The sequence below is a fragment of the Theropithecus gelada genome, chromosome 13 (assembly GCF_003255815.1).
Source record: "Theropithecus gelada isolate Dixy chromosome 13, Tgel_1.0, whole genome shotgun sequence".
NCBI lineage: Eukaryota > Metazoa > Chordata > Mammalia > Primates > Cercopithecidae > Theropithecus > Theropithecus gelada.
In genome coordinates, this window is record NC_037681.1 from 45,807,489 (window position 1) to 45,829,861 (window position 22,373).

General features: G+C 42.5%; 1 protein-coding gene across 24 annotated transcripts in view; it reads right to left on the reverse strand.

The window, feature by feature from the left end:
* Nucleotides 1–22,373, reverse strand: part of DTNB (dystrobrevin beta) — a 300,791-nt gene that overhangs the window by 84,422 nt on the left and 193,996 nt on the right. For all 24 annotated transcript variants that reach the window (XR_003115265.1, XM_025353993.1, XM_025354010.1 and 21 more), the window contains one exon: nt 20,426–20,503. Coding sequence is in view for 23 of the 24 variants with exons in the window: in XM_025353993.1 (XP_025209778.1) it covers nt 20,426–20,503 (78 nt within the window). In the remaining variant the exon portion in view is untranslated. The remainder of the gene's footprint in view (nt 1–20,425; nt 20,504–22,373) is intronic.

The window sequence follows — 22,373 nt, forward strand, 5'->3', positions numbered from 1 at the left end:
GCAATCTCTGCCTCCTCGTTTAAAACGACTCTCATGCCTCAGCCTCCCGAGTAGCTGGGGCTACAGGTGCTCACCACCATGCCCAGCTAATTTTTTAATATTTTTAGTAGAGACGGGGTTTCGCCCTGTTGGCCAGGCTGGTCTCGAACTCCTGACTTCATGTGATCTGCTTGCCTTGGCCTCCCAAAGTGTTGGGATTACAGGCATGAGCCACCGTGCCCAGCCTATACACACTGATTTTTTTTTTTCTTTTTCTTTGAGACGGAGTTTTGCTCTTGTTGCCCAGGCTAGAGTGCAATGGCGTGATCTCGGCTCATTGCAACCTCTGCCTCCCAGGTTCAAGCAATTCTCCTGCCTCAGCCTCTGGAGTGGCTAGGATTACAGGTATGCGCCACCACCCCAGCTAATTTTATATTTTTAGTAGAGACGGGGTCTCTCCATGTTGGTCAGGCTGGTCTTGAACTCCCGACCTCAGGTGACACCCACCTCAGTCTCCCAAAGTGCTGGGATTACAGGCGTGAGCCACCGTGCCCGGCCTATATATACTGATTTCTCATACCATTCTATAATAAAGGAGCCAGGGCTCCCTAGAAAAATGTCTCATTCTAGGGCTGGGGCACGGAATACAAGATGAACCTGGAGCATGTTGTAACGCCACAACCTAAGTAAGTGCTTAAAAAACAAAAGGTGGCATGTCAAAGGGACACAGGTCCCAACCAGAAAGAGCTCCCACTAGTCAGAGTTGGAACAATTTGAGCAACAAAATAAATAATGTATTAAACAGTGTTGCGTTATAACCCAAAGCATAAAATAAACATCCATGAGTCCACACTGATATAAATAAATGATTAAATCAACAAATGAGAGATATATAGAGGGTGTAGATACTTCCCTCTCCAGGCGAGTAGATCTTAATTCCTCACCCCTGCCCTTGAGTGTGAACCATGCTTAGGGACTTCCAAAAAATAGAGTAGGAAAAGAGTGGAGAAACCTTGTCAATGCTGCTTTGGCCAGGAGACCAAGGTTCCCATCAGCAGCGAGAACTCATGCTGACAGCAGGTTCTCTATGATGCAGGGAGAAGGGCACTCGCCTCTGTGGTGTTCTTCCCCTAAATCCATAAACACAGTCTAATCTTGAGAAAACCATGAAGGACATTCTGCAAAATATCTGAGCGGTACTCCTCAAAACTGCCAAGGTCATGAAAAACAAGGACAAGACTAAGAAACTCACAGAACAGAAGGGGCCAGGGAGACAGGATGACTAAATGAGATGTGGCATCCCGGAACAGAGAAAGGGCATGACTTGATGAACTAGTGAAACAGGAACAAAGTCTGGAACTTAGTTCACAGTAGTGTACGGGTGTTGATTTCTTAGTTATGACAAGTGCACCAAGGCAATATAAGATAGCAATAGAAGAAACAGGGCCACACACGGTGGCTTATGCCTGTAATCCCAGCACTTTGGGAGACCAAGGCGGGGGAATTACCTGAGGTCAGGAGTTTGAGACCATCCTGGCTAACACAGTGAAACCCTGTCTCTACTAAAAATATAAAAAAAATTACCCGGGCATGGTGGCGGGCACCTGTAGTCCCAGCTACTAGAGAGGCTGAGGCAGGAGAATGGTGTGAATCCAGGAGGCGGAGCTTGCAGTGAGCCAAGATCAAGCCACTGCACTCTAGCCTGGGTGAGAGTGAGACTCTGTCTCGGAAAAAAAGAAAGAAAGAAAGAAAAAAAAAACAGAGGAAGGGGTATGTATATATATGGGAACTTACTGTACGTACTACTTTTGCAACTTTTCTTTAAGCCTAAAACTATTCTACAGTATATCTTATTAAAAATGCTTTTTAAAAATCAAATCCCATCTCCCCTGCGTGGTCTGGCCCCTTGCTGCCTCTCCCGCTGGTTTTCTACACTCGTCTCTCTGCTCATCGCGCTTCGGCCCATGCTGACCTTTCTGCTGTTCCAGAAAACACCCAGTGCCTTCCCACCATGGGACCTTTATCCTCCCCATTCCCTCTGTCTGGGACGATCTTCCCTCAGATGCTGGCATGGCTTTCTTTCCTCCTCACATCATTCAGATTCCTGATCAAAGTCATCTCTCCAGAGGGTCCTTCCCTGATCGTCCCATCTAAAACCTGAAACTCTCTGCCCCATTCACTCTCTCTTTTTCTGCACAGCATTTACCACTATTCTTTATTATATTATAAAACAATATTTTTCTGTCTTCTTTGCTAGAACGGCAGCTACATAAAAGCACGGACCTATTTTTACACGGCTAAATCACCAGGCACCTCCTAAAATAGTGCCTTGCACATATCAGATGCTCACCAAATATTTGCTGAACTAATGAATTAGCCTAAAGATGAAGTAATTTGTTACTTCTAAAGAAGTACTTAAGGCCAGGTGTGGTGACTCACGCCTGTAATCCCAGCACTTTGGGAGGCTGAGAAGTAGACCACCTGAGGTCAGGAGTTCGAGACCAGCCTGGTCAACATATAGTGAAACCCTGTCTCTACTAAAAAATACAAAAATTAGCTGGGCGTGGTGGCACGTGCCTGTAATCCCAGCTACTTGGGAAGCTGAGGCAGAGAATCGCTTGAACCCAGGAGGCAGAGCTTGCAGTGAACCGAGATTGTGGCACTGTACTCCCGCCTGGGCAACAGAGCCAGACAACCAACGTCTTAAACAAACAAACAAACAAAAAGAAAGAAGTACTTAAGTGTAAAGTACTTAAGTGTAAGTGTTGACAATTCCGTCAACAGGTAAGTGACAAAGCTTGACCCTGAACCCAGGCCTAGGTGACTTCAGGGCTCATACTCTCTCAGCCACGCCACACTTAAAGCGAAATGGAGTTGACAGCAGCAAAGGACAGGAGTAACATCAGGTGCCGTGGCACAGAAGGCGGGGGAGCTCCTGCCGCGAGTCACTCAGCCAGGCGAGTGCTGCGCTGAGGTGGCTGTCAGTGCAAGAGCACAGTTACAGTGTGTTTGTGACCAGGGAGCTGATCCGCATTTGGGAAATACACAGTTTGGGGCAGAAGTTTAGACTGAATTTCTGTTCTTGAATTGACACGCAGAGTTCAGTGAGGTTTTCTTATGGCACCTCAATTTTTATATATGTAATGTAAGTGAAAATACAGAATTTGGGGAATATTACAAAGAGTTGTTATAATGGATTTTAAGATAATTTTTTTCCCAACACTGTCATTTCTCCTCAAACAATGAGAGTAATTCTGGCAATCACTGTTTCAAAGTGTTACATATTTAAGGGAGTCATCTCTGAAGGTTAAAAGCACCAAAGAGTTCCGTCAAAGCAATCTCTAATGTACTGGTTGAGTGTTGGTAGGACAATTATTTCTAATATTATCTTCCTTGATGGAGGTAGTCCTTCTCTCAATTACTAATTACCAGCTGCTCTCTGAATAAGTATATTATAGTCTTTTACTTTCATGGGAACTCAAACACTAAGTCACATTAATCTTCCCAATAATCAAGTCCTTGGGCAAGCTGAAGTGAGAGAATAGAAATTCATCTCCATATTTGTTATTCTAAATTTCAAAGGGGCCAAATTTGTACCTCTGACTACTGCTACTATACTACTAATAAAGAAGATGTAAAGGCCTACTAAATTGATGTAATCTTTCTTTTCTCTTTGTTTTGAGACAGAGTCTCATTCAGTCACCTAGGCTGGAGTGCAGTGATGTGATCATAGCTCACTGCAGCTTCAAACTCCTGGGCTCAAGCAATCCTTGCATCTCAGCCTCCTGAGTAGCTGGGACTACAGGCGGGTATCATCAGGCCCAGAGAGTTAAAGAAAAAATTTTTTTGTGAAGATGGGGTCTTGCTGTGTTGCCCATACTGGTCTCGAACTCCTAGCCTCAAGTGATCCTCCCACCCTGACCTCCCAAAGTGCTGGGATTAGAGGTGTGAGCCACTAGCGCCCAGCCTTGTAATCATATTTCATTATCTATGTTGAGTACGGTAATGGATCACAACATGTCGACTTATAAAGTACCTTTTATCAGCTCTGAAATTCTGAGTAATAAAAAAAAAATTGTATATAGAGCTGCATCTCTTCTTTTTAGCATCCTTATTCTAAATCCAAGACAAGGTGAAATGTTTATTGTTCTTAAAGGGCCCGATAGTAAATATTTTAGGCTTTGTAGGCCATAAGGTTTCTGTTGCAGCTACTCAGTCTGCCATGGTAGGGAAAGCAGCTATAGCCGATAAACAAGTATGTTCCAATAAAACTTTATTTACAAAACAAGTATACACCCAGTATACATAAGGGCAGGAGTTGGCACAAGCTATAGTTTGCCAGCCCCTGACCTTGTGTATACCATGTGGTGGCTTGGAAGTGTTCTGAGGCCAGTTATATACCTGTGCACCATGCCAATATCTGAGAAGAGGTCAGGAGTCTTTGTCTTATATTCTTGAATTTAGGTGGATGTTAGGAACTAAAGTGGCTTACAACCACATCCATAAGTCTGCTTTGATTCCAAAGTGGCTCTCAAACCCTTCTATGCCTTAGATAAGTTTTAGGTAGCCTAGGGATTCATTGCGATGAAGGTGAGAAACTAAGGAAGATAGCTGCACCCTTCCAAGTCGTCACAACAGGAAGAAGCTCCCAGGAAAAGCAACTCTGGAATTAACATACTTTTCTTCCTGGCAAACCTTCTAGCCCAGGATCAATTCCAGGGTGCTCCTAATCTAACAGGACCATTCCAGGCTGCAATACGCTATTCTGGACTGTCCATGTTGGAACAGTGGCCACAAGGATTTCAGGTGCTCCTCCACTGGGTCTAAGTTTGAAGATAGTATGTAAGTCAACAAAACGACCGAGGGCCAAAGTGCAAGGACAGCAGTCCAAAGGGAACCACAGCAAGAAACTGGCCTTTGGAGTCTGACAAGAGGTCAACACGAGGTTATAAAGCCAAGTTTAAGAAATAAGCCAGGAGCAACAAGTTAAATCAGGGTCAAGTGTAAAACAAAGTAGCTGCTAGACATGAACACTAGAAATCTGTTTCGGAACAATGCTCTTGCCTTCCTCATGAAAGCACTTTTTGTGTGTTCTTGGTCAATGATAGGGTCCCTAATATGTGGTTATTTTAGAAAACAGATATAAACTCTAAAGGGTTTACCTATAAGGTCAGAAAATAGTTTAATGACTTATCCTACAAGGATAAGCTATAAATGCATCAAGTTCAATGTAGTTGCAGTTGGAATTTTGATTGGGAGGCAAAACTGAATTGCATGACACAGAGTGGCCAAATAGTAAATATTTAGTTGTACCGAGTTTTCAATACATTTAGTGAGTATCTATGTGCCAGATACTACATCAGTACTGGAACTACAGTGATAAACAAATGTAGCTCCATCCTTGTGAAGTGCCCGATCTTGAGAGGAATACTGAAATACTGATATTAATCAATTATTTATAAGGGTAGGGAATGTTATAAAAGGATGTTTGGGGAGATCATAAATAGAAGATTTGACCTAGTCCAGGAGATCAGAAAAGTCCTCCCTCAGAAAGTGACATCAAAGTTGAAACTTGGGTGACAAACAGGGTTGGCTAAGTGAAGATGTTGGATGAAGAGGGTCCCAGGCAGAGGGAAGGGTAGTGCAAAAGTGCAGCTGAGAGAATTTACAGCATACTTCAGGTACTGAAAGAGTCCCAGTTTGAAGAGTAGGGGAAAGCACTGGAAAATGAGGCTGGGGAGACACGCTGGGCACCATGAATGGTTGCCCAAGCCTATTCATTCATTCATTCATTCATTCATTCATTCACTCACTCACTTACTTGAGATGGAGTCTTACTCTTGTCATCCAGGCTGGAGTACAGTGGTATGATCTCGGCTCACTGCAACCTCCGCCTCCTGGGTTCAAGTGATTCTTGTGCCTCAGTGTCCTGAGGAGCTGGGACTACAGGCACGCACCACCACGCCCAGCTAATTTTTCCTATTTTTAGTAGAGATGGGGTTTCATCATGTTGGCCAGGCTGGTCTCAAACTCCTGATCTCAAGTGATCGACATGTCTGCCTGGCTTCCCAAAGTGCGGGGATTACAAGCATGAGCCACCGTGCCCGGCCGACAAATTTTATTGTAAATAAATTGTAACTCAATAAAGCTGAAAAAATAGTGACTTAGTGACTGGCTGGCTAGTGTGAGAGAGGAAGAGAGAGAGAGGATGGAGTAAAAAGATTCCCAGGTTTCTGGCTTCAGCAAGAGGTGGCTGGTGCTGCCACTTACTGAGCTGAAGCTGTGGAGAAGGAAGAGGGGTGAAAAGACGTGAAAAAGGGTGATGAGAGGTGAAAAGAGGGGAGAAAGTCTAGGTTTAGATATGTTGGCTTTAAGATGTCTGTGAAAAACCTAAGTGGAAATGCCAGGTGGGCACTGAGATAAATGGTTCTGGAACTTGGAGGATTGATTTGGGTAGGAGGTTAGATGTAGGATCACTAAAATGGGAGTGTAGGCCCAAGGCAGGGTCCTAAAGAGCACCAGCATATAAGAAATGAGTGAGGCCAGAGGAATTAGTCACAGAGGCCAAGGAAGGAAACCAAGGACGGAAGGAACCAAAAATTAGCCACACACTGGAATGTGGGTCACTTCGGTCACTTTCGATTCAGTCATTTTCAATCTGAAATTCAATCTCTCTTGGCACTTGGGAAGGCCAAGGTGGGAGGTCACTTGAGGACAGGAGTTTGAGACCAGCCTGGGAAACACGGCGAGAACCTGTCTTTATAAAAAAAAAATGAAAAATTCAGCCTGGTGTGGTGGCAACATGCCTATGGTCCTAGCTACCTGGGAGGCTGAGAAGTGCCTGAGCCCAAGAGTCTGAGGCTGCAGTGAGCCGTGACTGCATCTCTGAACTCCAGCCTGGGCAGCAGAGCAAGACCCTGTCTCTTAAAAAGAAACATAAATCAATCTAGCTGCTGTTTCCCTTTATCATCTGCTAAAATTTAAGGCTAGGAGAAGAAAAGACCACTGTCATCTTTCACATAGCCTGGCCTCCACAACTTCAAATAGACCACATTGTCCCAAGAAAGATCCCACACGGAAGCTCTATTAGAAATGCTGAGTGAGAAGCTCAGAAAAGCATTTCTGTGTCCTCCACAATAAATGCACAAGGCCAGCTGATTCTAACAGTTAAATTATAAGACAATTCTCTGACTCTGGAAAGTCCTGAAGTTGAAGAAATATCAATAGTTCTGCCATGGTGGGAGAAATCTGTAGGAACCACCAAAACAGAAGAAAGACATACAAAAAAATATTCCAGTGAAAACCCGAACACCCAGAATAATCAGTGACTTTAGCAAGGAAACCCTAGGTAAGTGGATGCAGGCTAGGGATTAGTACTGAAAGTAACACATTTCAGAGTAGATTCTTACACCAGACAACATTATTTTGTTTTGTTTTGTTTTGTTTTAGGCAGAGTCTCACTCTGTTGCACCCAGGCTGGAGTGCAGTGGTGTGATCTCAGCTCACTGCAACCTCTGCCTCCCGGGTTCAAGCGATTCTCTGCCTTGGTCTCCCAAGTAACTGGGACTACAGGCACCCACCACCACACCTGGCTAATTTTTTGTATTTTTAGTAGAAATGGGGTTTCGCCATATTGGGCAGGCTGGTCTTGAACTGCTGACCTCAGGTGATCCACCCACCTTGGCCTCCCAAAATGCTGGGATTATAGGCGTGAGCCAGTGCCCGGCCTGAAGACAACAACTGTGGATCACAGTATGTAAAGCTGTGTTCTGCTACAGCAATGTAAACACATGCCTGCTGTTATATCGGTATAACAGTATTCTAAATGCCTGACTGAGACTCTCAGATCCATGGGGCAAGCAATGTTACTCTTCTCTAACATGTGATCCTGCAGCACACCATAAATAATTCTCAGCAAATTAAGGTCCTTTTCTCCTCTGTCACTAAAAAAAATACACAATGTCAAGGCACTAGTGTGGAAGAGATGGATTTACAGAATGTAAGGACACTCCCCATCTGGATTATCTCTCCTCAAAGGACTTTAGCCACAAAGGGCAAGGGGGTACAGGAAAAACATCCTTCCAACAGCTCACTGTCTCATAGGTTGTGGCTTGATGCAATCAACTCTGTTTAAGGGAAAGAAACTAGTCTGTGCCTTCACTGCATTACAAGCTAATGAGAAAAAATAATGCTGTCCAATGAGGACCTGTGAGAGACACAAACAAGCACAATGACATGCCAGGCTCTATAGGTTCTCTGGCACAGCCAGGTTATGGACAGAATGGAGGAGCTAGAGTGACATGGGGCTCTCTAAGAACTATTCATCACCACTCACCTTTCCTGTGCATATCTACCCAGTGGGGTCTTGTCTTAATAAAGTAGTGGTGGTGATGCTATCTAAATTTGTCAAGTGACCTCTTTCCCAACACGAAGTGTATGAAAAAAGTGTTTTTTTTTTTTTTTCTTTTTGAGACGGAGTCTCACTCACTCTGTTGCTCAGGCTGGAGCACAGTGGCCCAATCTCAGCTCACTGAAACCTCCGTCTCCCAGGTTCAAGCAATTCTCCTGCTTCAGCCTCCTGAGTAGCTGGGATTACAGGTGCACACCACAATTCCTGGCTAATTTTTGTATTTTTAGTTGAGACAGGGTTTCGCCATGTTGGCCAGGTTGGTCTCAAACTTCTGGCCTCAAGCAATCCAGATCCACCTGCCTCGACCTCCCAAAGTGCTGGGATTACAGGCATGAGCCACCGCACCTGGCCTGCATCAAAAATCTTCACCAAATAAATATCATATTGAACAAGAAAACATATCTAGTCCTTCCACTTTCTTCCCTCCCCACCCCCCCATTTATGTTTTCCTCCTGAGTAAATAAGCTCTATGAGGTTAAGGACCCGCCATCAATCAATGCTTGGGTTTAATGTACATAAAATTCTAGTAATCAGTTAAACTTCCTACTAATTACTCATGTGAAAGGCAATGTAATATTATGTTTACACATAATATGTATAAAGTAGAGAAATAATACCTTTCTTTTTAATTTCCCCGTTCTGAATGGAATAAGCAGGCAGTACTAGTGATTTATTTGAAATAACTGAAAAAAGAAAATCCCTTTCCTAGCAGAGGAAGTACCAATTAAGAGGCAAGCAGCAGCAAGAAGATTTTGAGAGACGGAATTCATTTTTGGCCCAAGCCTGGGAAGTCTACACCCTCAAAGAGCTTGTAGTCTAGAAAGACATCGAACAAACAGCTACTATGATACTATGATATGTACCAGACGCTGTGGCTCACAGAAGACCACATAATACAGTTTTAGGGTGTTAGGGAAGGCTTCCTGGAGGAGTCAGAGCTAAGATGACAAGGAAGAATTAGATGACAAAGAAGAGAGAACAAAGGTGAAAAGGATGGGGAGGTCCTTCAGGGAGAAGTGGCATATGCAGCTGCCTGCCTGGGGCACTGTGAGAGGTCCAAGTGCTTCTGAGTATGGATGCTGAGAAGAAAGAGTGGGATGAGGTAGGGCTGGAAAGGCTGGCAAGGGTCAGCTCAGAAACAAGGGCCTTGTAAGCCACACAGAAGAATGGGGGTTTTAGCTTGTAGAACTGTGTGGCCATCCGCTACCTATGGCTATTTAAATTCCAATTCACTCCAATTAAATAAAATTAGGCCAGGTACAGTGGCTCATGCCTGTAATCCCAGCACTTTTGGAGGCCGAGGTAGGTGAATCACCTGAGGTCAGGAGTTCAAGACCACCCTGGCCAACATGGTAAAACCTCATCTCTACTAAAAATAGAAAAATTAGCCGTGTGTGGTGGCACACACCTGTAGTCCCAGCTACTCAGGAGGATGAGGCAGGAGAATTGCTTGAACCCAGGAGGTGGAGGTTGCAGTGAGCTGAGATTGTGCCACTGTATTCCAGCCTGGGTGACAAGAATGAAACTCCATCTCTAAATAAATAATTAAAAATTCATTTTCTCTGTCACATCTCAAGTACTCAACAGACACATGTGGCTAGTTGGCTCCCATACTGGTTAGCACAGAACAATTCCATGCTACTAGACAGTGCCGTAGCAAAGAAGAGCCCCTGGAAAGTTTTAATCGGGATAACAACATAATCAGATTTGCATTTCAGAAAAACCCCTACAGGTGCAAAGAAAAGACTAAATTGGGGGTAAAGTGGGGAGTAGACTGGAGATTCCCCAATAAGATCCAGGAAAAAGTTGAGAACTGTACTGATTTAAGTGTTTGCTTTACTAGCTACAGTGAGCTGAAATATTTTACTAGTTTCATATCAAGAGGAGTGAAAAAAATCTCTGGTTAAACATAGTACGTCTAGGCTGAATCAGCATGGGAATTTCAGCATTCGGAGATGTTTGTTCTATGTGCCAGGCTGTGGCCCATCACCATCACTTGACTGTAGCAACTACACTGAGTCAACCTCTTAGGAGATAAGGTCAAAAGGTATTTCAGTGAAAAGCCCCAAAGCATGTGTGTGTAAAAATGTGTTTTTAAAAAGCACGTGTGTGTTCATGTGTGTGTATCAGAAAGAGAGAAAGAGACATTATATAGTGAGAGAGGAAGAGAGTCTGTGTGGGGGCTGCTAGGGAGAAAAGGGGTGTGTGTGCATGTATGCATGTCAGGTTCTATTGGTCATTTGTTGGCTCTAAGTATTTGTATCCACATGGTGTGAACGTGAGATTCGCTGGAAGAATCTGGAAGACAAAAACGATGGTCTGGTTCCCAACCCTCTTCTGGCACAAATCCTCCTCCAGTGTTTTGACCAAAGGGACCTTAACTCAAGCCAGGAAGAAATCTGAAAATGATCCACACTTTTCCTTGCCCCACCCACATCCAAAATTTACAAAGCTTGTCTTCACTCCTGGCATCCCACAAACATCTCAATCTGAACACGACAACATTACACTTGAGATCTTTTTCCCCGAACCTGCTCCTTCCACTTGGCTCTGCCGACGGTCTATGATGGATGTGACGCTTGGTCATGCTCAGGACCTCAAGCCTCAGTCCAATGCAAAGAAGAAGCAAACTATTACTTACTATGCTTCTGTCAGCTTCTATTTTTCAAACTAAGGTATTTAAGTATGGACTTGGAAATACTCAAACTTTCTGTTTGTACTAATCTGAGTTAGAACTGGTGAAAGGTTTACCTTAAATGCTTGAGTGGAAATGGAATCTAATCCCAACCCAGAAGCAGCTGAAAACTGGCGGTCTGCCCAGGCTGTCAGACAGGCTCTGGACACCTGCCAACATCAAGGACCCTGCAGTTCTCTAAGATTATGTGTTAATTTTCAATTACTCTGCTTTTCTGTCTTTAAAAAAAAAAAAAAAACACTGGAGAAAAAACTATTCTTGTGTTGACTTGGTAAAATTCTCACAAAGACTTCGTATAAGTTAGCTGTTTCCTGAAACCATCATTAACTATTCTTGCTTTTCAAACAAACTCTATCTTTCTCATTTCACAGGTAGGAAGAGAATCTGTGCTCAGAGTCCACATATGGATAGTTTCTGACATGACCACTTTTGTTTTGTTCCTTTTCTTAGTTTCCCCCAACAACTCTGTTGTCCTCGGTCTTAAAAAAACCAAAAAATAGTGATTTTTGTCATTCTACTGTATTCTGCAGATAACAAGATAAACTGTTTTGTCACCCAGTCAGAAAGCCATTTTAATACAGGCACTCATTGTTTCATTGTGCTTTGCTTTATCGTGCTTCACAGATATTGTGCTTTTTACAAATTGAAGGTCTGTGGCAACCCTGAGTTAAGCAAGGCCACTGGTGCCATTTTTTCCAACAGCATGTGCTCACTTGGTGTCTCTGTGGCACATTTTGGTAATTCTGGCAATGCTTCAAACTTCTCCATTATTATCATCATATCTGTTATGGTGATCTGTGATCAGTCATCTTTGGTGTTACTATTGTAATTGCTTTTGAGTGCCGCAAACCATGCCTACATAAGATAGCCACCTTAATCAATCAATATGTGTTCTGACCGTTTCACTGACCGTCTCTCTGTCTCTCTTCTCAGGCCTCCCTATTCTCTAAGACATAACAATATTGAAATCAGGCCAGTTCATAACCCTACTATGATGTCTAAGTGTTCAAGTGAAAGGAAGAGTTGCATGTCTCTCATTTTAAACCAAAAGCTAGAAATGTTCAAGCTTAGTGAGGAAAGCATGTCGAAAGCCAACAAAGGCTGAAAGCGAGGCCTCTTGTGCCAAACAGTCAAGTTATGAATGCAAAGGAAAACTCTTGAAGGAAATTAAAAGTGGTACTCCACTGTACACAGAAATGATAAGAAAGCAAAACAGCCTCATTGCTGATATAAAGTTTTAGTGGTCTGGATAGAAGATCAAATCAGCCACAACATTCCCTTAAGCCAAAGTTTCATCGAGGAAGGCCCTAACTCTCTTCAATTATATGAAGACTGAGACAGGTGAGCAAGCTGCAGAAGAAGAGCTGGAAGCTAACAGAGGTTGGCTCATGAGGTTTAAGAACAGAACCATCTCTAGAACATGCAGGTGCAAGGTGAAGTGGCAGGTGCTGATGGACAAGCTCCAGCAAGTTGTCCAGAAGATCTAGCTCAGATCACTGATGAAAGCAGCTACACAAAAACTGCAGATTTTTGATGAGATGAAACTGGCTTCTATCAGAAGAAGATGCCATCTAGGGCTTTCATAGCTAGAGAGAAGTAGTCAATGTCTGGCCTTAAAGCTTCAAAGGACAGGCTGACTCTCTTGCTGGGGCTAATGCAGCTGGCAACTTTAACTTGAAGCCAATGCTCATTTACCATTCTGAAAATTTTAGGGCCTTTCAGAATTATGCTAAATTTACCTTGCCTGTGCTCCATAAATGGAAGAATAAAGCCCGGATGACAGCACATCTGTTTACAGCATGGTTTACTGAATATTTTAAGCCTACTGTTGAGACCTACTGTTCAGAAAAAAAGTAGGTTTCAAACAGTACTGCTCATTCATTAAAAATGCATGTGATTACCTAAGAGCTCTGATGAAGATGTACAATGAGATGAATGTTGCTTTCAGGCCTGCTAACGCAACATCCATCCTGCAGCCCCTGGATCATGAAGTAATTTTTTTTTTTTTGAGATGTAGTTTTGCTCTTGTCACCCAGGCTGGAATGCAATGGCACAATCTCAGCTCACTGCAACTTCCACCTCCTGAGTTCAAGTGATTCTCCTGCCTCAGCCTCCCAAGTAGCTGGGATTACAGGCATGTGCCACCATGCCCAGTTAATTTTTGTATTTTTAGTAGAGATGGGGTTTCACCATGTTGGCCAGGCTGGTCTGGAACTCCTGACCTCAGGTGATCCACCTGCCTCGGCCCCCCAAAGTGCTGGGATTATAGGCCACCACACCCAGCCAAGAAGTAATTTTGACTTTCAAGTCTTATTACGCAAGAAATACATTTTGTAAGACTATACCTGCCATAGATAGAGTGGTTCCTCTAATGGAGTCTGGGCAAAGTAAATTGAAAACCTCTGTAATGGATTCACCATTCTAGATGCCATTAAAAACATTTGTGATTCATGGGAGGAGGCTAAAATAAACATTAATAGGAGTTTGGAAGAAGTTGATTCCAACCCTCATGTAATTCTAGGGGTTCAAGACTTCAGTAGAGGAAGTAACTGAAGATGTGGTAGAAAAAAACAAGAGAACTAGAATTAGATGTGAAGCCTGAAGATGTGACTGAATTGCTGCAATCTTATAATAAAACTTGAAAAGGTAAGGAGTTGCTTCTTATGGATAAGCAAAAAAAAGGGGTTCCCTGAGATGGAATCTACTGGTTAAGATGCTGTGAACATTGTTGAAATGACAAGGATTTAGAATATTATGTAAACTTAGTTGACAGAGCAGTGGCAGGGTGTGAGAGGACTGACTACAATTTTGAAAGAAGATCTATCATGGGTAAAATGCTATCAAACAGCATCACATGCTACAGAGAAATCCTCCATGAATGGGAGAGTCAATTAAAGGGGCAAACTTCATTATTGTCTTATTTTAAGAATTTGCTGCAGCTATCCCAATCTTCAGCAATCACCATGCTGCTTAGTCAGCAGCCATCAGCACTGAGGCAAGACCCTCTACCAGCAAAAAGATTAGAACTTGCTGAAGCCTCAGATGATCATTAGCATTTTTTAGCAATTAAATATTTTTTAAATTAAGGTACATACTTTTAAAATACATATTGCTACTGCACACTTATGAGGCTATAGTATAGTGTAAGCTAAACTTTTATATGTACTGGGAAATTTAAAAGTTTGTATGAGTCACTTGATTGCAATATTCACTTTACTGCGGTGGTCTGGGACCAAACCTGTCATGTCTCTGAGGTATGCGTGTACTATTATATTAACTCACCTCTTAATTTCCTCATGTTTCTACAGTTCAGAAATAATATTTATATTGTGGCATCTTCTGATCTTCAAAACTGCTTTTCTTTCTTATGAAGTATAAGTTAAAGTAAATATGCTATGATAAAATCTCGCCCTTACCTAAAAGTGCTAGCAATTAGGACTACTCAGAATTATAGGCTCTAATATTTACCAGTTCCCCATCCAAAGATGGTATTATGTCCCAAGTCAATACATCATCAACAACTGAACCAAACAGAATAGAAAGAATTATTTCTATTTTTGAGAAAATATTATTTGTTGAGAGAAATAAAAGTGAGGTGTTAGGGAAAAAAGACCTCTTCTAAAACACATCTATGCAAAGGGAGGTGTGATACAATACATAAAATAGTTTTTTTCAGAAGCCACCCAAAAGAGAAGCCCATAGTTGTAATTTCTGAGTACCTCTACCTTCTCCAGGGACTACGAGCCAATCATTCTGAATCTGTGTTTCCAGAGTGTTCTAATTCCTAGGGTTGGCTTTCTTCCAGGCTTGTCTTACTTTCAGCCTACGTTTTAGTTTTTCTCTGCTAAGTTCGTTACCACTCATCCATTTGCTTGGCTGCTACCAAAATTTTGTTGCTATTGTTTCTTCTTCCATTTTTCTTGTTCTTGTGAGTTTTTACTTAAAAAAAAAAAACTCTTGGCTGTCATTTTAGTGGTGTTTCAGGATGAAACAGGCAGATGTGGCTTAATATGCCATGCTATTTGTTACTTTCCTTTTCCCTATGTCTTTAAATTACAATTATCCTATTTGCAGATCTTTACCTTTGTATACTCTATGTGTGAGTGTTTAAAATGCATCATTTGGTTCATGGTTTAATGGGCTAATGAATCACAAAAGGAGATACCTAGGCCTGGTCCAGATGAATGGGTATAAATTGGATACCCTGGACCTCGTCCCTTTCACAAGAGGTGGCTAAGACTCCTGGGAAAAGTGTGAGAGCATCGGCAGTTGTACATGGATGGCTGCCTTATGTGAAGAAGGAAAATTCTGGAAGTGGAAATGTATATGGGAAGGCTTGCGTGTGTGCATGTGTGCACACAGTTATGTGCTAGGTAGGAAAACCACGGTCTGCTAACAACTTCCGTTATTTTTCTTGCCCGGATTTCTCTCCTTCTTCCCGTTCCCCTTCCCCTTCCCCTTCCCCTCCCCCTCCCCCTCCCCCTCCTCCTCCTCCTCCTGCTCCTCCTCCTCCTGCTTCTGCTGCTGCTTCTGCTGCTGCTGCTGCTTCTGCTTCTGCTTCTTCTGCTTCTTCTGCTGCTGCTTCTGCTTCTTCTGCTTCTGCTTCTTCTGCTTCTGCTTCTGCTGCTTCTGCTTCTGCTGCTTCTGCTTCTTCTTCTTCTGCTTCTTCTGCTTCTTCTGCTTCTGCTTCTTCTGCTTCTGCTTCTGCTGCTTCTGCTTCTTCTGCTTCTGCTGCTTCTGCTTCTGCTGCTTCTTCTTCTTCTTCTGCTTCTTCTGCTTCTGCTGCTTCTTCTGCTGCTGCTTCTGCTTCTTCTTCTACTGCTTCTTCTTCTGCTTCTTCCTCTTCTTCCTCTGCTTCTTCTGCTTCTTCTGCTTCTTCTTCTTCTTCTTCTTCTGCTTCTTTCTTCTTCTGCTTCTCCTTCTTCTTCTTTCTTCTTCTGCTGCTTCTCCTTTTTTTTTTTTTGAGAGACAGGGTCTTGCTACGTTGCTGAGGCTAGAGTGCAGTGGCTATTCACGGGCACCATCATAGCTTACTGCAGCCTCAAACTCCTGGGGTCAAGCCATCCTCCCACCTCAGCCTCTTCTCTCTCTCCTTTTCTTGACAGTATACCCTTCTTTGGGGGAAATTCTTCTCCCTCTGCTCTGATGCCATAGCTCTAATGGGCATGGCCCGTCACATACACCAAGGATGGGCAGTAATGCAATCCAGGACACAAGAATCCTTCCTTGCGTTTTTCTAATCCAAGGGAGGAAAAGCACAACCCCTGGAGAAGCAAGGCTGTAGGTAGGTGTGTGTCTGGAAGCATCAGCAGCTTGGGAGCAGCTGTTCTGCAGTGGCGGGGAGCAAAGAAGGCACACAGAGAGAGGCAGCTCGGAGAAGGAGGGCTGCCTGGGGGCATTCCCGTTGCTTTCGTGATCAGTGTACTCTCCTGCCCTTCCCTTTCTGCTTTTCGCCTTTGCTTTGTGGGTTTTGCCTTTTAAGGTTCAATTTTAATAGTTGAAGCTAAAGGAGATATAATATTAATATACCAACTGAATGCACAAAGCACAAAATTGCATATTGAAGGCTTTTGTTACTTCCATAGTTATACGAAATTGCCACAGAATTGTTAAGCTTTAAGTATCCATAAACAATTACAGCTAAAGTTTTAGAAGACATTTAAAAATAAAAAACATTAGCATCATTTTCCATATTTGTCTGAATATAAGGTGACTTAAAATAATAGAACAGTACAGAGCATAAGAACACAATTCACATTCTGAACCCTGGGGAAAAAGAGGTCTAGACGCAGGTCTCGGAGGAAATTGGACAGGGAGGGGTATTTTAAGCCTACGTTTTAAAGCTTTGAAAAGTGTTTTCTTGTTTGCTTTTAAATGTACTATGTAGACGCTTTCAAAAGAAAGTAAATTTCAAGAAACTATTTAGCCTAAGGCAAAGACAAAATTTCTTTTCAGTTATAAGATATCAATTTAGGGATATTAAAAGATTACTAGGGAGGAAAAATCCCTACAGTGGAACCTCTCAGGAACATGATTTATGGTATCTTACATGACAGTCATCATCTCTGCCATTTATAAGGTGTTCTGTGAAAAGTAAAGCTTACATTCAGATCATCTTTTACTTGGACTAACAGCATTACTTTTGGCCACTGTGATTATCACTATTTTTATATGCACTGCCTATTTAAAAGGTAGGAACTAGAGCACTTAAAATTTTTCCTGCATTTTTATCGCTGTGCATGTTGTTGTCTCATTCCGTGACTGACGTCTTAGGATGAGTTCTAAAAGAAACCTCTTATTCTGGAGAGTAGCTGCTCTATCTCCGTGAGCATTCCTGTCTGGGCAGAGTAAGGCTCTGTGGCCGGCAAGACATGCTGGGCTCCTGGCTTCCATTAGACTCTGGCCACACAGGTCTGTCCACATTCAGAGCAGGGAAGAAAAGCTGAGGAGTCCTTAAGGAAGCAAGTAGAATACTACCTGGAAATTTATACTATTTGGTTACTGGGGCCATGAAAAGCCAAGTCTATGAATTAGGTAATTGGTATCTACATGGTATATCATAATCTCATACTGAATATAAATGGAATCCCCTAAAATCTTGGGGGCTGTATTGGTAGGATAGGAGCATTTTGTTCCTATGGAGCCTCTACTCAAGTAATTGTGCTTCTTGATCGATCAGAGCTCAACCTTCTTTTCTGGTCTGCGCTCTGGCTGCCTTTGGCCTGCTGGTCAGCCCTTGCAAAGTTTACGATAAAGACCTCTAGGGTGGGCTAATTCTACCAGAAAGAGGTGCTGGCTGAAACGCTGACTTTAAGATGAAATCTTAATCCAGGCTATAGATTATCTGAAGCAGCTTTCAAAAATGACAGATACCATTTTGTGACTGGCAATCACAGCTGGCTACTTACAATTAAGCCTGGGGGTGTAACACAGCAAGCCTAAGGGGTAGTTCTCTACAGAGGTGGTTATGATTATTACTGCTCCCTTCTTTTAGTTTTCTCAAGCAAGAAAACGTTGTCCAGAAAGCCATGCTCCTTCTAACAGCTTCTAGCAACCACATTCAGCTGCGGTCACTGAATGTGGCACATATAACACATGGCATCCTCCCCCACGCCCCCACTTCCCCCCCCCCCCTACTCCCCCCCACTCCCCCTCCTCCCCTGTCACTGGGCACCAAGGTGTACACCCTCATGTACTTGGGTGACTTAGCATGACAGAACTAGTAAATGATGAGAAGAATTCAGATGGGAAATGCTACTGAATGAGATGGTATTCTTATAATTAACATGAAAACTATGACCTGAATTCTTTGAATAGGCCACCTTATCTGCCTGGTTTTGAAATGGAAACATCTTTGATGTGGAGTCTGGGTTTGAATGCTATGGGTGTTTAACATAAAAAACTGAAGTCCAAGGGCAGCAAGGGTTATCGTAATATCTAGGTAGGTGGGACGGGCTTAATTGCTTTGTAGTCGTCCATAAAAATTCCTTTCCTGCTTGAGAGGGCATTACTGGTAAATCATTCTGTCTCTTCCTCACTTATTCTCACATTCCAGTTTACTTCCTAAGTCATAAAAATAATATATGAAATCCTCACATAAACCCCAAAAGGTAGATATTATTTTTGTCCCCACTCAGAGATAAAAAATTGAAAACAAGGCCAGGTACGGTGGCTTGCACCTGTAATCCAGCACTTTGGGAGGCTGAGGCGGTTGCATCACTTGAGATCAGGAGTTTGAGACCTGCCTGGCCAACATGGTGAAACCCCATCTTTACCAAAAAAAAAAAAAAAATTAGCTAGATATGGTGGCAGGTGCCTGAAATTCCAGCTACTCCGGAGGCTGAGGCAGGAGAATCACTTGAACCTGGGAGGCAGAGGTTGCAGTGAGCTAAGATTGGGCCACTGCACTCCAGCCTGGGCGACAAAGAGAGACCGTGTCTCTGAAAAAAAAAAAATTAAATTAAAAATGAAGACGAGAACATTTCAAGGTAAGCAAAGCGCCAGCATTCCAACTCAGACAGAGTCTGGCTCAAGAGTCCATGCTCTGGTGCCCTGCACCACTCAGCTCTGCCCAGAAGCAGTGGCCTGACTCTCTCACTGCTGGAAAGTGCCCTAACGAGGCTAAAGGCAAGTACTCTTACCTGGTCAGGTCCTGGGTCTCCACACAGGTAATGTATTATCAGGCCACTCTGGTTTATTAAGTCCCTAACTTCTCTCTTCAGGGTAGTCCTACACTTTACTCATTAGCTTCCTTGTCAGGCTATTGCCCAAACTTGCTTGATGATAAGAATCAGCTGGAATAAAAATGTAGCTTCTCAAGATCCTATCTTTAGAAATTCCAATTCACTGGGTATGATGTTGTCCCAGAAATCTGTTTTCAACAAGTGACCCAGGTGATTCTTCTCATCAGTCAGGTTTGAGAAACATTGCCCTAGGAGTTTTAGCCAATGGGAACAAACATCATTGTCTTAAGCACTATGTATTACATAGTCAAAATTTCTATAGCGTTTCCATAGCTGAATTAATCCAAAGCAATCGGTACATATGGCACAAAATTGTTTTTTTTCCAGGAAGGACTAGGGGGTGGGCTGGAATGTCTTTGTGGTTTTCTTGTTTTTGAGTGATGACTGTTAGAAAGAATTCTTTAATGGCCGTGCCCTTGAGGGAGTTTTTGCATTGCTCTGGTCAGGGAACAGCGTATACCAAATAGAAAGCCACTTTATATAGTTCTTTCAAGTCCTGCCTGAGAGAATTTTTGGAGAAGAGCAAATTAAATAAAGAGGAGAAAGAAGTACACAGTTCTCATTCCTTGAAGGCCCCTAAAGCAAACTCCTTGCATAACCAAAAGAGAGACACTAGGGCTTTTCAACTTAAATGTTTATAAATCATATACAGAACGATTTAGGAGAAAATCTTATAAGGGATTAATTCAATTTACACCATCTAATCAAAGAGCAAAAATGATCTTTGACACTCAAATAATTCAAAGGCAAAACTGTTGAAACTCATGACTATCAAAACATTGTTTCAGGTTAAAAAACGGATCTGAAACGTGCCTAATCTGCTCTGACACTGTCACCACTGCTTGTCACAAATGAAGTTTCCACCTGAGGCACCACTGAAAGCCAATCTTCAGTTGCTCTATTTGTGAGTCAGTGGGGGGAAAAAAAGGAAAATAAAAAGTAGAAATTAAGACTAAAAGACGGCCAAAGGAAGAGAAAGCAAACCAGTCCTTTCTGCCTGGTGGAACAACCTGCTTTTTCAGGCCTCATTTCTGACAGGGGCACTGCAAATCAGTAGCAAAGGACAACACTCAAGTCGAAGGCACAAGACATACGTACCTCTTGGTGGGAGTGGGCACTCCAGAGGACATGTGGCTAACCACGGTGTCATTCATATTAGTCAGAGGGCGAGGAGGACTGAAAGAAAAGACATTTGCCTTATATTAATAATTACCAACTAGGGGAAACAAGGGAAACAACAATAGGCATGATAAGAGCAAAGGGACCAACGATCGTTCGCGGTAAGCACAGCGGGACCCAGGCGGAGTGCGGCAGAAATCGATACTTCAAGCCTAAGTAAATTCAGCAAGAGGTTCTCTCTCACAAAGCCACAGGGCCACTGAGCTGTGGGTACCAGGAGAAGCAACTGATCATAAACACACTACCACAGGACATAACTTCGGTGGCTTTTGCTTTGTAGTTTTAGTACATAAGAATTTAAATTCTGCCCCTTGGTGAATTTCTCTACATTTTAGGTACAACATTACTAGGTGTCTGGCATTCATCATATATTACAAAGGTCGTAACATCGAGGTGCATGCTGTTCCTGAGATTTGGTTAGAGCTCACTGGTTTCCCTCAGACTTAGTTTGTAAACTTTTAACCAAAACAAACTGTTACATACCACATTCAAAAATAAGACTCTGGAACAAACTTTGATTAATTCTCTACTAGAATCTTAACAACAAATCCAAATTTTACACCTATACCCTAATTAGAATGTTGTCTTTTATAACCCCTAATCCAAACTTAAACTTGAAGGTTAGCATTTAGGTGCAGGTCTTTAGGTGCAGGTTTTCTGGACTCAGGTCTGTCCATTTCTCCTTCTTGTGAAAGTCCTGAAGGAATGAATTCAAGCTTCTCAAAAAGGTGCCAGGTATCTTGCCTTCCAGCCATTCTTCAACCCCTCTCCCTCCCTACTAGGTTCAGCTACAAAAGGGTTCTGTCTTGCATCTGGAATCAAATGACTATTGCTAAATACTTCTCCTGGAAAATTTCTCACTTCCTCTTTTAAACTGGAAGAAGTACAGTCATGTGCTGCACAATGATGTTTAGGTCAATGACAAACCACATATATTTTTATAATAGGTTACAATATTGTATTTTTACTGTACCTTTTCTATGTTTAGATATATAAATACCTCTGTGTAACAGTTGCCTCCAGTACAGGTTTGTAGCCTAGGAGGCTACATACATACACAGAGTGTACTTACACATACCTTGATGGTTGTGCCTGCTGCAAACCTAGGCTACACCATACGGCCTAGGTATGCAGCAGGCGAAACCACCTTGGTTTGTGTAAGTACACTCTCTGATGTTAACACAACACAAAATTGTCTAACAAAGCATTTCTCAGAATGCATCCCCCACTGTTAAGTTATGCATGATTATACTTCTCAGATTTGTCCATCAAAAGCATAAAACTGAAGCCGAAAGTCCTTCTCTCATATTTAGGTGCTTGGGAACTAACTACCTTCTGGTTTCTCCTTTCGTTTAAGGACAGAGTCAATTATGTATAACGTTTTTGGAGAGGTTATACTTAGCAATTCTTAGTGACTATTAAGGGACCACAGTCTTTATTGTTTTGCAGGTTTCGTAGTACACTCAAATAAAAGCTCAAGGGGAAATCTTTCAGGGAGAGCCAAGGAACCCAGACGTTAAAAAAGGATCTCTTCCTCTCTCCATCCATCTCTATGCATTTTTTTTTTTCTTCTTAAACCAACTGCATTTCTGTGTAGGTATTTTTAAAAATGATTTTTCCATTTAATGGAGAGCATCCGAGATGGAAAATAATTTGCAGGGAACATATTTTGGTCTCTTGATTTTTAAGCCATAGTACTATGCTTATTGTTCTACATTCCTCCCTTTGTGACAGGCGTCTAAGTAAGACATTGAGAACTGAAATGCGCCTCTCTAGGATAGAAGTCAATTTCCAGTTATTTATCTGACTACCTGTCTTTAGACAGATATCCACTTAGGTCCCAAACTTTCAAGACTATTAATGCTAG